We start from the raw sequence: 14294 nt of genomic DNA, 5'->3' as shown, positions 1-14294 counted from the left end.
CATATTGAAAGCAGTCCCTCCTGAAGCCACTTCAGAACTCCTGACAGATCGCTCATTGATATAATGTAAGGCATGGATTGTGAATCTGCGGTGGAGTATTAAATGTATGTTCTATGTTTAATCTACATGTATGCAATATGTGTGTGTGTGTGTATGTGTGTGTGTGTGTATGTGTGTGTGTGTGTATGTTTGTGTGTGCGTGTGTGTGTGTGCGTGCATGCATGCGTGCATGCGTGCATGTGTGTGTTTATGTGTGTGTGTGTGGGGGGGGGGGGTATCCGTGTGTGTGTGTACCGGTGTATGCGTGTGTTTATGTGTGTGTGTGGGGGTATCCGTGTGTGTGTGTACCGGTGTATCCGTGTGTGTGGGTATACCGGTGTATGCGTGTGTGTGTGTACCGGTGTACATGTATGTTTTTCTGTATTAATTTTTTCAATAATTTGGTGCATCACCTGTCCATGGTTGGTTGGATGACTTCCTGGTTTGTCTGCGTCACCACCCCACTCTCCATCTGATATTAGCATGGTAAGTAGAGACACTTTATCCATGACATTAAACACTTCACACTTTAAAAGTGGTAGTGACGTCAGCATCATGTAGCACCCATGACTGAAGTGGGCCACTTTCGTCTGACGGTTTCCCTCACCGCACTACATGTAACTAATTACTTGGGGTCTGAAACACCACACAAGTCTGTCCCACCTTGACACCATTCCAATGCAGAACATGGACACCCAGATTAACCATAGTGTCTTCAAAGGCAATGGTCTCCCATGTAAATACAGAACCGCGGGCACAGGTATTTTTATTCCCGTAGCTATGCAGAAGACGTTACTTCAGTAACGTCTGGCGCTAGCGAGGGTCCACCCAGCTTTAATTTGGTGTTTGTTTGTTTGTTTGTGTCACGGCTGGAGCTATCCCGTATCTGTCCCGTATCTGTCCCGTATCTGTGACTACAAAGGCTCTACAGGATTGTACATAACAGCTGTCCACAATATTTGCGGGCTCCTGTATCTGTCCCGTACCGTACCAATATTCGTCGTATTATGTATACGACTCCCTGATGTAGAGGGAGATTTGGAAAGAAATAGGGAGACGAAGAGGAAATTAAATTAGAATAGACGCCGATTAGGTGATAGGATGCGTCAGCATAAACATACTTTGGAAGAGAGATCCCGTCGTCTCCAAAATAAGCGTGAACGAGCGATTCAGTGCCGGTCACAGGAAACGTCGGAAGAGAGATCCCGTCGACTCCAGAACGCCCGTGATCGGTAGAGTCCGGCGGTACCAGGCAACGTCAGGACAGACATCCCTTTGAGTCCAGAACGCCCGTGATCGGCAGAGTCTAAGCCGATCCCAGGAAACGTCAGGACAGACATCTCGTCGAGTCCAGAACGTCCGTGATCGGCAGAGTCAGCGCCGGTCCCAGTAAACGTCAGGACAGACATCCCGTCGACGCGCAGAAAAACTAAATCTGCAGCCTCTTTTGCCGTCGAACAGGATACGTTTTATATAGGAGACTGTAAATTTATGTAATGTCCAAATTTCGACGTGAGCAGCAGGTCACTCGCGTTGATTTTTCGACATGCGAGCCAAATAACGCGAGCTGAACTTTCGCGTCGCAGACATCCCGTCGACGCGCAGAAAAACTAAATCTGCAGCCTCTTTTGCCGTCGGACAGGATACGTATTTTAGGAGACTGTAAAGTTATGTGATGTGCTCCACAGGCAACCATGCATTCGGCGTCGTCATTGGCTCAACAGGTCAATGCACATGTATTACTACAAAAAGGCCAGAAAATCCGATCACTGTATTAAAATCAACTAATGTTCGCTGGCGATTTAATTTCGCTGATTTCGCCGCTTGGTACCAACCGGCCAAAGTAAATCGCAGGCCAACGTTTGTCATATAGGCAAATGATGCATGATTGAGCAATGGATTTTTTTTTTTTTTTAGCAGTTAATTTTTTTTTTTTTAATGCAGCCCAATTATTGTGGAAAGGTCACAACAAGAGACAAGATCAAAAGGAAAGCTTTACAATAATAATAATAATAATAATAATAATAATAAAACGTAGCCTGTAAAATGTAAAAAGTCACTGAGTACAGTTTAATTCAATATCCATGTCCAGTATTTATAATAAAAATAATCTGCTGCAATTTATAGATTCTCACATGCGAGCAACCTGGGCCTCAGCAACAACCAGCTCAGCAGACTCCGGATGCCGAACCGATCGCTCACGGAAAAGACCCCGTGAACCCCGCAAACACATGATGCATGATCGCAACAGGGCAAATGAGAGACGGCATCTGATGTAAGATATTACGTGGGAGTACTGCTCCTTCCTCCTTTCCGCTCTCAATAACGCGATTCGGCGATAGAGTGATGTCGCCGCTCTTCCCATGCCACCACTTGCCGACAGCACAACAGGCATGAACGTCGCATGCTCCACCTCTCTCACTCTCTCTTCATAACATCGTCGCTTTTCTTTTTCATGACGCCGATAGACAGTGGTGTGTGGTGCAGATCGATTTGAGCGTGCATGAGGATTAAAAACCCGTATATCAAGTAAAGTACGCTCAAAACGACTGCCCCACAAACCACTGACCGCTACATCAAGCCGCGCATGCTCCTCCACAATAGCAGACCTGTATCTCATTCTCTCTCCAGTGAGTGGCTGCAGCAGTGGCTTAATGGAAACATTGTGACAGGTCTCTTGAAGGAGGGAGGCTGTCACATCCCGGATCTCATTATGGCGGATAATGGTAAACCCACCAAGGGGACATGACAAGGCATGGTCAATACCATTGTCCCGTCCACAAGAGCAATGAGTTGGTAACCTCGGCGGCATCCAACCATAACGGAGGCACAAGCCGTCCATGAACTCAGCTTTGCTCAGTGAAAAGCCATACTTTTTCAATGGACGGCAAGTCAGCCAACTCGAGGCGCCAGGTTCACGGGCGAGGACAATGGTGTGTCGCAAGGCGTCCGACGCGTCATTGCTGATACGCCGTGCCGACTCCGCCTGGCTATGACGCACCTCCTTCTTCCTCTTCGCCTTCTCCCGCTGGATGCCAATCAGAGAATTCCCAATATCAGAAACACGATCCACGATACGCCGGGAGAGAGATGCTGTGATGGCGACAGACGACTCATACTGGGCGCACAAAGTCATCGGGCTGACCAGGCCCAGGCCACCCAAACGACAGGGCATTGCTAGTACTTCCCTCAACACTGTGCCAGGCGGTGGCCGACCCGTCATTGCTGGTATAAGCTTCGTGGTTATCACGTCCTCCAGTGGCTGGAACTGGGACGGAGAAATAGACTGAACGCGGCATAGGAAAGCCTAGCGACTTCTCAAGCCCGAGACATATGCATAATATGCTGCCTGGGGCTGCGAGCGAGCGAAATCAGCCAACCGAGTTAGCTCATCAGCCCACTCCCGGACCTTAGTCGATACAAAGTTCTCCTTGAAATCAGCTGAGCCGATGGCCGCCCCCAGGTACCGAGCTCCATTACACGTAACGACGACACTGGTGTCGCTGAACAGCTCAAGTGCCTCACGATAGCAACGCTCCTTCACCACCAGAATCGATTTTGATGCATTTGGGAAATATCCATAAGCTGGGCCATCACTTGCCAAGATGTCCCACCAACGACGGAGCCTACGCAACACACTCGCCGCTGCGGAATCATCTGCAAACCAAGACTGGATAGTCCCGGCTTGTTCTGCTTTGTTCACGAGAGGCATCATGCCAATGGCATACATGTACATTGCCAGAGGGTCTCCCTGGGTTGTCCCCTCCTCCGACAAGATGCAATCACCGTCGACAATATAGGCATGCAGGCGCGCTGTATGTGTTAATTAAAACAGTGGCCAGAGGCGGGCAAAGATGCCGAACATTCCGAAGGCAGACGCTGCGATTCAGGCGATTGAAAGCATTTGTTGCGTCTGCCATCAGAACTCCATCAGTCTCTTCACGAGCAAACGCCTCCTGCATAGCATGTATGCCCGCCTCCACCCCGCAGTCCTGACCGGCACACAGCTGGGAGCAGCCAACAACCTGCTGAACCGCAGGGCCAACAATGGACACAATTGCTTTCCCCACAATGCGGCGAACAACCTCGCCGATGCCAATTGGTCTGACACCGGGCCGCTTGTCCAAGGGCAGCAAGCGACATGCAGTGAATGCCATCAATGCACCAGCATCAATATGCTCAGTTGAGCAATGGATGCATGTGAGAGCAAAAATACCGATCGATTTCAAATTTGACGTGAAACTGCGCGTCACGTCGGAAATAACGTGCATCTTAACCTCTCTAATAGAGAGGTTTCTATTTCTCATCGGCCAAAATTTGTTGATTTACAATATAAGGAGATAAAAAGAAAAGAAGGAGCAAAACAAAAGTAGATGATTATTAGAGAAATAACAATCCGCAATAAATTCTGCAAATACTTTTGCCTAACTCATAAGCAAACCGATTGAAACGTTTTTGCAATACAGTGATGTGGCCAATCAACGAAAAAGACATTCCCATCAGTTCTTATAACATGTACGATGAGCTAGGCAAAAAAGCATAAAAGCATAGCGCAGGGCCCTGAGCTTCCAAGCTCTCTCGTTTTTTTTTATTTTTTACAAAGACCACTTAAGAGAGCATGTCTGAGAATACCAAAGTATGTGTGCAAGTGGATCTCTCCGATTTCGCTCAAAATTTGCAGGTAGGTTGCCTTTGGGGTGTGGATCGACTGTGCAAAGCCCTTGAAAAAGTTTCTGAAGGGAACCTTGAAATTTGCATACCCCTCAAAAATGGCCGAAATATCACATTATTTATGGGTCTAGAAACGAGTCACGCCACAGCGTATACGAACAAGCTATGAACAAAACTCCATCAAGGCAACATTGCCTCACCTTAGAAGAGTTCCTGGAGCAGTACCGCTTAGCCACGCTGGGATCCCAGAAGACGAGGTCCACCACCCCCTGACGCCACAAATGATCGTCTTGAAAATAGCCAATTTACAAGCGCTGGCAAAACAGCCAGCTACGTCCTCAATTGGCCAGAACTATACACCGGCAGATAGTAGAACACCTCTTCTAGCGCTGAGGACATGTCCCCCATCTTCCTTTTGGGGTTTTCTTGAAATAAACTTTTTTGAATTTTTCCACTCGACCATGCTGAAATACGGCCAAAGTCATACCTGCGCAGGAAAGCTCGCCCCGTCGCGACGTCTCCTCAGCAATTTCTACTCCAACACTACTCCCAAGGCCGCAGAACAAAGTGTAGTTTTGACTCTGACAAGGAAAAGCAGCGGTGATCACTTGTCACTCCAAACGACAAGCTTCTCCTTGCGCCACCAATAATTTTTTGTGCGACTGTTGATGCAAAAGTGACTGAAGGCCTGAGCGCAGTTTTTGAATTTTATTGCAAGATGCACGGTGAAATCACGTGCCTTGTGACGCAAGAATGCCAAGTCGCGTGGCCCACGGCTCACGAGATTTCAGAGTCACCTTCGTCAAGTGCGCTTGTTACTCGCCTTGAACGCCCGGTGGTCTGGAAGTGATCCCACTTGTGTTGTTACTGCGCTCAAGAACACGCTGGGATCCGGGAGTGTTGTAGGCCTACGAACCGGGACTTTCCCTGACCATGTAGGTCGAAGACCAGTGAAATGATGATGAAATCACATTCTTTATGACGTAAGAAATCTCTCATGCAGTTCACGCGACAAGTGCGTGCAGTCAGTGCTACTCGCGGCGCCAGTCAACACAGGGACCGAGCTAGCCGCTTTTGTCGAGCATCGACATGAAAACAAGGGACTTTTACTGTTGGACTATGTTCGGGATTGCAGGAGGTATGTGTGAAAGACGAATAACTCTCCATGCTGTACGGGGCATATTTCAACGGCTTGCTGCCATTGCAACACTCCTAGGACAGTTTGTTGGGGTACTCAGCAGTTCAAGCAGGAAATGAAGCTCATCTTACCTCTGCCATCATGGTCTGTTCCGAGTAGCGTTCCAGGCACTTTCACGATCGTTGGGCGCGTATCGTGATGCAGGAAGCGTCATCCTACGTCACAGAGCACGCGATCTCACCGTGCATCTTGCAATAAAATTCAAAAACTGCGCTCAGGCCTTCAGTCACTTTTGCATCAACAGTCGCACAAAAAATTATTGGTGGCGCAAGGAGAAGCTTGTCGTTTGGAGTGACAAGTGATCACCGCTGCTTTTCCTTGTCAGAGTCAACACTATACTTTGTTCTGCGGCCTTGGGAGTAGTGTTGGAGTAGAAATTGCTGAGGAGACGTCGCGGAGGGGCGAGCTTTCCTGCGCAGGTATAACTTTGGCCGTATTTCAGCATGGTCGAGTGGAAAAATTCAAAAAAGTTTATTTCAAGAAAACCCCAAAAGGAAGATGGGAGACATGTCCTCAGCGCTAGAAGAGGTGTTCTACTATCTGCCGGTGTATAGTTCTGGCCAATTGAGGACGTAGCTGGCTGTTTTGCCAGCGCTTGTAAATTGGCTATTTTCAAGACGATCATTTGTGGCGTCAGGGGGTGATGGACCTCGTCTTCTGGGATCCCAGCGTGGCTAAGCGGTATTGCTCCAGGAACTCTTCTAAGGTGAGGCAATGTTGCCTTGATGGAGTTTTGTTCATAGCTTGTTCGTATACGCTGTGGCGTGACTCGTTTCTAGACCCATAAATAATGTGATATTTCGGCCATTTTTGAGGGGTATGCAAATTTCAAGGTTCCCTTCAGAAACTTTTTCAAGGGCTTTGCACAGTCGATCCACACCCCAAAGGCAACCTACCTGCAAATTTTGAGCGAAATCGGAGAGATCCACTTGCACACATACTTTGGTATTCTCAGACATGCTCTCTTAATGCCAAACATGAGATGCAGCTAGGTATAGATAGGGACGGCCATGCCAATAGCCTTTATATTTTTGTTTGTGATCGTAATGGTTACATACCGTACACAGTCAGACCTCGCTTAGCCGCACACATTCGTTTTCCACAAAAATATCCGGATTGGCGAGGGAACTGGATAATCGAAGACACATACTGTATGTATGCATGACATATGCTGTAAATCGGTGACCAACGATTTCTTCCGGATGGTGAGGGATTCGGATAAAAGAGGACAGGATAAGCGAGGTCTGACTGTAACATCTCCGCCAGGCTATCCTGTAGGGGGGGGGGGGGGGGTGCTCCGCCTTTCATGATAGAGCGGTGGAAGCCGAAATCCGACCCCTGATGTTCTTGCTCGAGTGCAGCACCGATTCCAGCAGTCTCTATTTTCGCAGTGTTGAAAGCACGCGGAAACAAATTCTGGCCAAGGTGAAACGGTCATGGACTCGTGGTGACGTATTTATTAACCCGTTTGTTATGTTCTCGTGTTCATCATAATAATTATTACTATGTAGGTCTTGGGTATGAGGTTGTCCGTCTGGAGAATTGGCTGACGGCGGCAGGTAGCAACTGTGCTGAGCTGAACTGTCGCATAGTCGGCAGCGCCTCATCGCGGCCATGGACGTCTACGTACCACGTCAACAGCGTCCGGTATACACGGTCGTCCTTTCCCAACATCACCCCATTGTCTTCAGGTAAATCTATGCACATTCAACCTGTATGCAATAATTATCCTATCCACGATGGGAATTAACAGTATTGCGTGACCGATCCTTTCAATGTTCTTATCTTTCCTTATCCACCTGGACTCCTCCTTACTCTCCCTTTTTCTCTCTAGCTCTTCTCTTGTACCTTCTTGCAATTATTCACTTAAATGTGGGGCTTTGAATAAAACAAGTCTAAACCTTTAATCAAAGCACCAGGTTCTGCTAGTTATAACAACAAAAAATAATAATGGGAAATGGGTGTTGTCTACTGGCCGACGCACTTTGCACGAAACTGGTTAATGACTGAAGCTAGGGTCCGGCGGAATCTGCTGGCAGAAAAATTGGCAGAATTCGGTACTTTTCTGGTAAGTTTCATGCATGTTTGGTATGTGGATAAAAAAGTGGAGCAGAATTCGAGAAATTGCCCGCAATAAGGTTTGTATGGTTCTGCCAATTTCACTGCTTTTCGAGCAGAATCCGCCGGTCCCTAACTGAAGCATGCTACCGTATTATCCGGAGTAGGAGCTGCACTTTGAACACTCAAATTTCACCGAAAAAGGGGGGGGGGGTTGGCTTATATTCCGTTGATCAGATTAATAAAATCGTGTAGATGTCTGCATTTCGTGGCAAGAAAATGGGGGAGGGGGAGGGGGGGGGTGCGTCTTATACTCCGTGAAATTCGGTGATCAACTGCATAGTTGCTCTGACAGTTTTACTCATTGCTATATTGGACAATGGCATTAATTTTTAGCAACAGCCCAATCAGCCGTACAATGTGATAGTAGCAGAGGTCCTCCTCCACAGGACGCCGTCATGCTTGTCGAGGTCCTAGTTGATGTCCTCAGGATGATGTCATGCTTGTCAAGATCCTGCTTTATGTCCATGGGATGACGTCATGCTTAGCGAGGTCCTGCCATGGCATGGCATGCATGCTTGATGTCCACAGGTCGGATGATGTCATAGTGGCAGAGGTCCCAGCGCTTGATGTCACAAGATGACGCCTTTCTAACAGAGATCCTGCCCGATCAACTTATACTTATAGATAGCAACAAATGCTCCTTGCTGTACATGTGGGAACAGCGTGGTACTTCGGAAACATTTACAAAATGACAGGAATACGGACACGCTGTTTACGGCAGACCGCGCGGCTTCTTCTCAGCTCATACTAAAACAATTGTGTTTGTTTGGTTCTTTGATGGCACCACTGCAGGATCCCTGCGGATCTGCAACATCGACCTGGATCGTCACACAGGCACATTCAGATGTGAAGTACAGGGTGCAGATGGCACTAGTGCTTACAAGGAGCTCAGAGTCACCCGGGCGCAGCTCCAGCAGTGTGAGTTGTTGTAACGTTAATGCTGTCATATTCATTGTTATTTCTACTTCGTTATGGGCACAGGCAATGCTGCCTTACCGTCAGAGGGTGAAACCTCCGATTCTTGCCAAAACGAAAAAATTATATTTTGTGAGTCACGACCTAGGTTTCATACTCTTATCTCTCAAGTTAATGAGCCCATACATGTACATGTACCGGTACATGTACATACTGGTCTGCAGGAACCTTCAACGGTCTAAATTACATGCAACAACCCCCAAAGGATTTGCCAGTGGTTTACTTTGATCAATATGGGTGTGGGGGGGGGGGGGGGGAGGGAGGGGGGAGGAAGGCAGGGACGCCTCGAAAATATTTTATGCATGACCATTCAACTCAATGTTGGATTTCCTGGGGGGGGGGGGGGGGGGGGGGGTAAGGGGAGAGGGATGCGGACAAACCATTTGCCTATTATGCATTGAATTACTAGTACCTATTGAATTACTAGTACCTATTGAATTATAAATCTCTGCACTCTACTGTCTTGGGGTGGTGTGTAATGCTAACCCTTTTCCTTAAATAAAGGTAGAAGCACACTCACATCTCGTTCATCCGGGTGGTCCGCGCACTGCCCATAACTTTGGAACGTCCGTAGCTCCGAGTCACATACGTTGTCAAGGGGATTGGCCATAATTATAATTACTTGTATAATGGCAGATGATGTCACTAATTCCACCAAAGTGACCAAAGACTATTAATATTTCCACTGAAACTCGCCCGAAGGGTGTCCGGTGGACCGAAGTGCCCGCAATTTCGGGGTCCGGATAACTGAGGTATTTAAACAGTACATGTGAAGGTAATGGTCACATGGAATTTTTTTTACTAGAGCCACGTAAACCCGTCATGTGTGAGCCATGAATAAGGGGAGTGGTGGCGGCGTGGTCTGGGAATCTTCAAACCTTCAAAATCTACTCTTCTCACCTGATAAGCAAAGTTCCCAGACTTGCCATGTTGGATGAAGTCAGTACCAGCATCAGCTGTAGCAGACCAAGAGCCTTCCACATCTTTCTGACAGGCTGTTGTCGAGTATGTTCGTCACACGGGCCACCAGGCAATGCTTCTCCTCTTCAAGTGCTGCGCGGACCTCGAGATCGCAGCCTTTTGCTAGCGACAGGTCTGCTTTATGTTGAAGTGTTGACAACTGTTGCACGTCAATCGTTAATGACTCCGACCACTTACCATAATCGCACGCGTGTTTGTGTGTGGAACGGTTAGGCCCAGGAAGCGTTGAAGTAATGATCAAGTCACCTGTGTTAGCAACTACCAGCTAGTAGTACGTCCTCGTACGATGATCTGCTTGCTGATCGCATGCCATGTTGGCTGCAGTCCTCATCTCTTCCCGACAGCCATAAGCTGGAGAGATTAGGATCAAGGGACTGCGGGATCAAACTCTACCCAATGGCCACAGACATGAACACGGCAGCAGAAGGCAGCATGCATAATGAATTAACCAGTGATTGCCAGGTTTGGAGAACTGAGTCTCTGCTTCAAAACCAACAAGATGCACCATGGGAAGAAAGAAAGAGTGGGAGTGAGGGACAGTGTGTGTGTGTGTGTGTGTGTGTGTGTGTATAAGAGAGAGAGAAAGATATAGAAAGAAAGAAAGAAAGAAAGAAAGAGAGAAGGGGAGGAGGGAGAGGGTGGCAGGGAGAAAAGAGAAAGGCAAAGATGGGGAAAGAGAGAGAGAGAGTGCGAGAGAGAAAGGAAAAAGAGAAATGTTTTAGACGAAAATTGAAGCAAACAAACTTGTGCTTTGGTTTGGTTCTGGTATGCATGTCCCACTGTAGTTGCTCAGACGACGAACACGAGGCAAGAATCATCTTTGAGAGTGACCAACTTTGGATACCGGAGGCGTAGCAGCTCCCTATCCGGTCCAGTCTGCACCGATTTCACCTGTATGGCGTCAGGTTAGTGAACGGAACGTCTACCAATGTGGTGGACGTTTTGAAGGCTTCTGTGCTAGAAATTTATTGTGAACTACCTACTGCATTTGGATGCGTATGCCATGCTGGTTGCATCATTGTCGGAATTCTTTTCATGCTGGGTGAAATAGTCAGTGATGGTGTCCTGCATAGATCGATCATTAGAGAGGTTAAGGTGCACGCTATTTCCGACATGACGTGCAATTTCACGTCAAATTTGCGTAAACTAAACTTCGACGTGAGCTGCAGGTCGCACGCGTTGTTTTTCGACGCGCGAGCCAAAAAACGCGAGCTGAACCTTCGTGTCACGTCAGAAATAACGTGCATCTTAACCTCTCTATTGTCGTTTATACACATGGTCAGAATGATCGAGTGTTTTCACAACTCCAAATGCTTTGCTTGCCATACATGTACCACTCAGGGAGATAAAAAGTAGAAAATTCTCCCTTGGCCTGTGGTGCTCTAGTTGCTTCTTTTTGAAGTACTCAGAAAAATGTTCTTCTCATCACAACGTGAGTGTTTTCGTTGGGGTGTGCACAGAGATTGTATTCGTGTCTAATTGAATGATTCTGTGAAATGAAATGGGTTGTGACTTTGCAGTGCCCAGGGAATGAGTATGTGTGCTCACCTATTCTCTTCAAATTTACAGTTGATGCCGAAAATCCCCACAGATCAATATTACTGCCAACGGCCACACACACCATGCAGCACTCTTCCGAACACATACATTTTCACATTGAACAGGGGTCAATCCAGATTCCAGAGTGATTCGCGGCGTGATCCATTTGTCCCTAATTCTTTTTTTTATTTTTCGTTCGCTGCTGCGCCGGTGATGCCATGTTTTGTAATCGCCCGTATAGAGTGGTTTCACATCTGTCACGTGACCATACAGGTCAGCCATGTAATTGTTAGTTCCAACTCCACTCAACCCCTGCATCTACGGGTCACATGATGTTGGCCATGCATGTTGGTTTCACTGTACACATGACATGATCACCTTTCTGCACAGATCACATGACAAAGACGTGAACACCATTGTATATATAGAGGATGTTTTAACCATAGATTCTTCTTCTCTGAACACGCTCCTCTCTCAGGTGGATACACTCCAGTGCGTTACACGTTTAATTTCCCGCCGCCGTCATCGGCATTCCAGATAAGAAACAACGTGTTGACCTATTGCAACTGGTGTCCGGTTCCCCCTGGAACTTACATGTGTTCGGCCAGCGACAACAGCGGTGCTAGGTCATCGAGAAGCCTTTCACTATCAGGTACTGGTGCTGGGAGATAGCCGGGGTTTCTCTTCCTTCTTCGCTTTCTGACAAGCTGCATGACTGTGTGCGTGTGTGCGTGTATATGTGTGTGTGTGTCCTATATGGTGCAGTGGTATGTGCAGTCGATTTCCAATCGAGAGGTTGCGGGTTCAATTCCCGACGATTATGACCGCACACGTCTTTCTTCTCCTTCTCATTCTCCTAGCTCTTCTTTCATTCTCCTGGGTGGTTACCAACAGGCAGTGTATGCCGGAGTATGTGGTATGGCGTGTGTGTCAAAAAAAGAAAGAAAAAAATGGAAACATGAAAAATGAAAAAATAGGGATTCACTGGCCAGAAAAAGCCACTTCAACCAGCTACATGTATGTGGTGGATACCAGGCTAAAATTAGTGGTGGTCAATTCATCAGCGTTGCAAGCTGTTGAATGGTCTAATCCCAGCACAAGTTGCTATGGCTAACATAGTTGTTCGCTATCATCGCTTCCGCGATGGGCATGTGTGTGTGTGTGTGTGTGTGTGTATGTGTGTGGGTATGTGTGTGTGTTCGGGTATGTGTGGACACCTTGCCAAGTTTTTCTACATGTGAACATGAACGTGTTTCTACGCATTATGTTTGTGAGCATAAAGAGAGTCTTCCGGTCTAGGAAGCTCGAGGTAGTGCTGCTGTCTGATGATCGCTCCGATGCGTGAAACTTTAAGGTGGCAGTCTACCCAAAAATTCGCTGAAATTTTTTAAATTCATATTGAATGCTACGTCAGTTGAAAGAGCATGAATAGCTGAAAATTCTCTGAAAATTGTGTCCCGATCTGACCAGCCGTTCAAGAGTTAGGCCACCCTTTCTTTTTTCGTTGTTTAACGTCCGCGCCCGCGTACCTTTTTGCCTCCGACCGAAAAAAAAACAAGAAAGTAGTAGTACCAATAATATGCGAAGTTGTAAATACATGATTGTGTAGTTTCACAGTGTGCCGATCATGACCTTAAACTTATAATCTTGCCTCCCGGGCATGCCTTTGTCTTGTGTTCTTTTCCTTTTTTGTTGGCTTTTAAATATCGTACGGTGTGTGTCCTAGTAAAAATCCAGATGTAATGAATTCATGACATGCTAACTCCATGCTATGTACCTGTTTTGTTGGATTCATCAGGCATGTGCTCCAATGTACCATCAAAGAGTGTTGTTCTATGCCTGCAAGTGCCGTTAGACCCAGAAATATTGTATATATCACATGCTTTACTGGTCAAAATGTTTGATTGGGGTTTCCAGTTTTTGGAATGGGCTTTTGTTTTTTTTCGCCCTCCCGCGTACCTTTTCGCAAAAAAAAGGACGTTAAACAATGAATTAACAAAGGGTGGCCTTATGGCCGAAAATGTGCCCTTGCAAGGAAAGATTTTTTTGTTGCACGCTGTCATTTGTTGGCAGCACTGTATTTGAATGTGAGCAGACCGTGCGCAACTTGCAGTATCATGGAAACACGCGAAAGTGTGCAGAAATTTGCTCCAAGTCCAAAAAAGTCCAAAAAATCACGTTAAAAACCACGTATTGGGTTGCACGGCGGCGAGCGAAGCCCGCCGCCGTGCAGCAGGACTTTTGCCAGCACCCTCGTGACGTTGCAGATATGTGGCTTGATTATTGTAGTTGACGTTGATTTAGTGACTTTGGCAAGTTTGAGTCGTGTCAAGAAGTCAGGTAGGATTCAGTACTTGGCAGCAGTGGAACGTGAGTGGTAGTCTTTGCCGGTTTCTGAGGGTATCCTGGATTTGGTGTGTAGCGCTGTGGAAATGGCTTGCTGTGGACGTCCCAGCACTGGATGTTGTATCAAAGGTACGACCTCGTAGCACGTGCTAAACCTAAAAAAATTCAAAAAAAAGTTCAAAAAATTGACTTGGGTCTGTGGGAGTCTGTGGGAGTCTGTGAGAGAACGCCCACTCGTTCCGTTGTGACAGATTCCAGGGCCACGTTGAGGGGCCTACCCCACCACCCATGGCTGCTTCTGGACTTGTTTTAGGTTTGGGTCCTGCGCACGGACAGAATGGGCACGGAAATGTGAAAAAATTGTAAATGCATTTGTTTGGCTCCTGGGTGGCTCGCACACCGTGGCACTATGCCGGAAATTTGA

General features: G+C 47.1%; 1 protein-coding gene across 1 annotated transcript in view; it reads left to right on the top strand.

Moving 5' to 3' along the window:
- The first annotated feature begins 453 nt into the window (after positions 1-453).
- Positions 454-14294, top strand: part of LOC135829480 (uncharacterized) — an 18738-nt gene continuing 4897 nt past the window's right edge. The window contains exons 1-5 of the mRNA XM_065341887.1: positions 454-525; positions 7420-7599; positions 8822-8947; positions 10771-10890; positions 12003-12176. Coding sequence (XP_065197959.1) covers positions 10881-10890; positions 12003-12176 — 184 coding nt within the window. The 5' untranslated portion in view covers positions 454-525; positions 7420-7599; positions 8822-8947; positions 10771-10880. The remainder of the gene's footprint in view (positions 526-7419; positions 7600-8821; positions 8948-10770; positions 10891-12002; positions 12177-14294) is intronic.

Source organism: Sycon ciliatum, chromosome 13 (assembly GCF_964019385.1).
Source record: "Sycon ciliatum chromosome 13, ocSycCili1.1, whole genome shotgun sequence".
Classification (NCBI taxonomy): Eukaryota; Metazoa; Porifera; class Calcarea; order Leucosolenida; family Sycettidae; genus Sycon; species Sycon ciliatum.
This window is presented reverse-complemented; position numbering and strand designations above follow the sequence as displayed.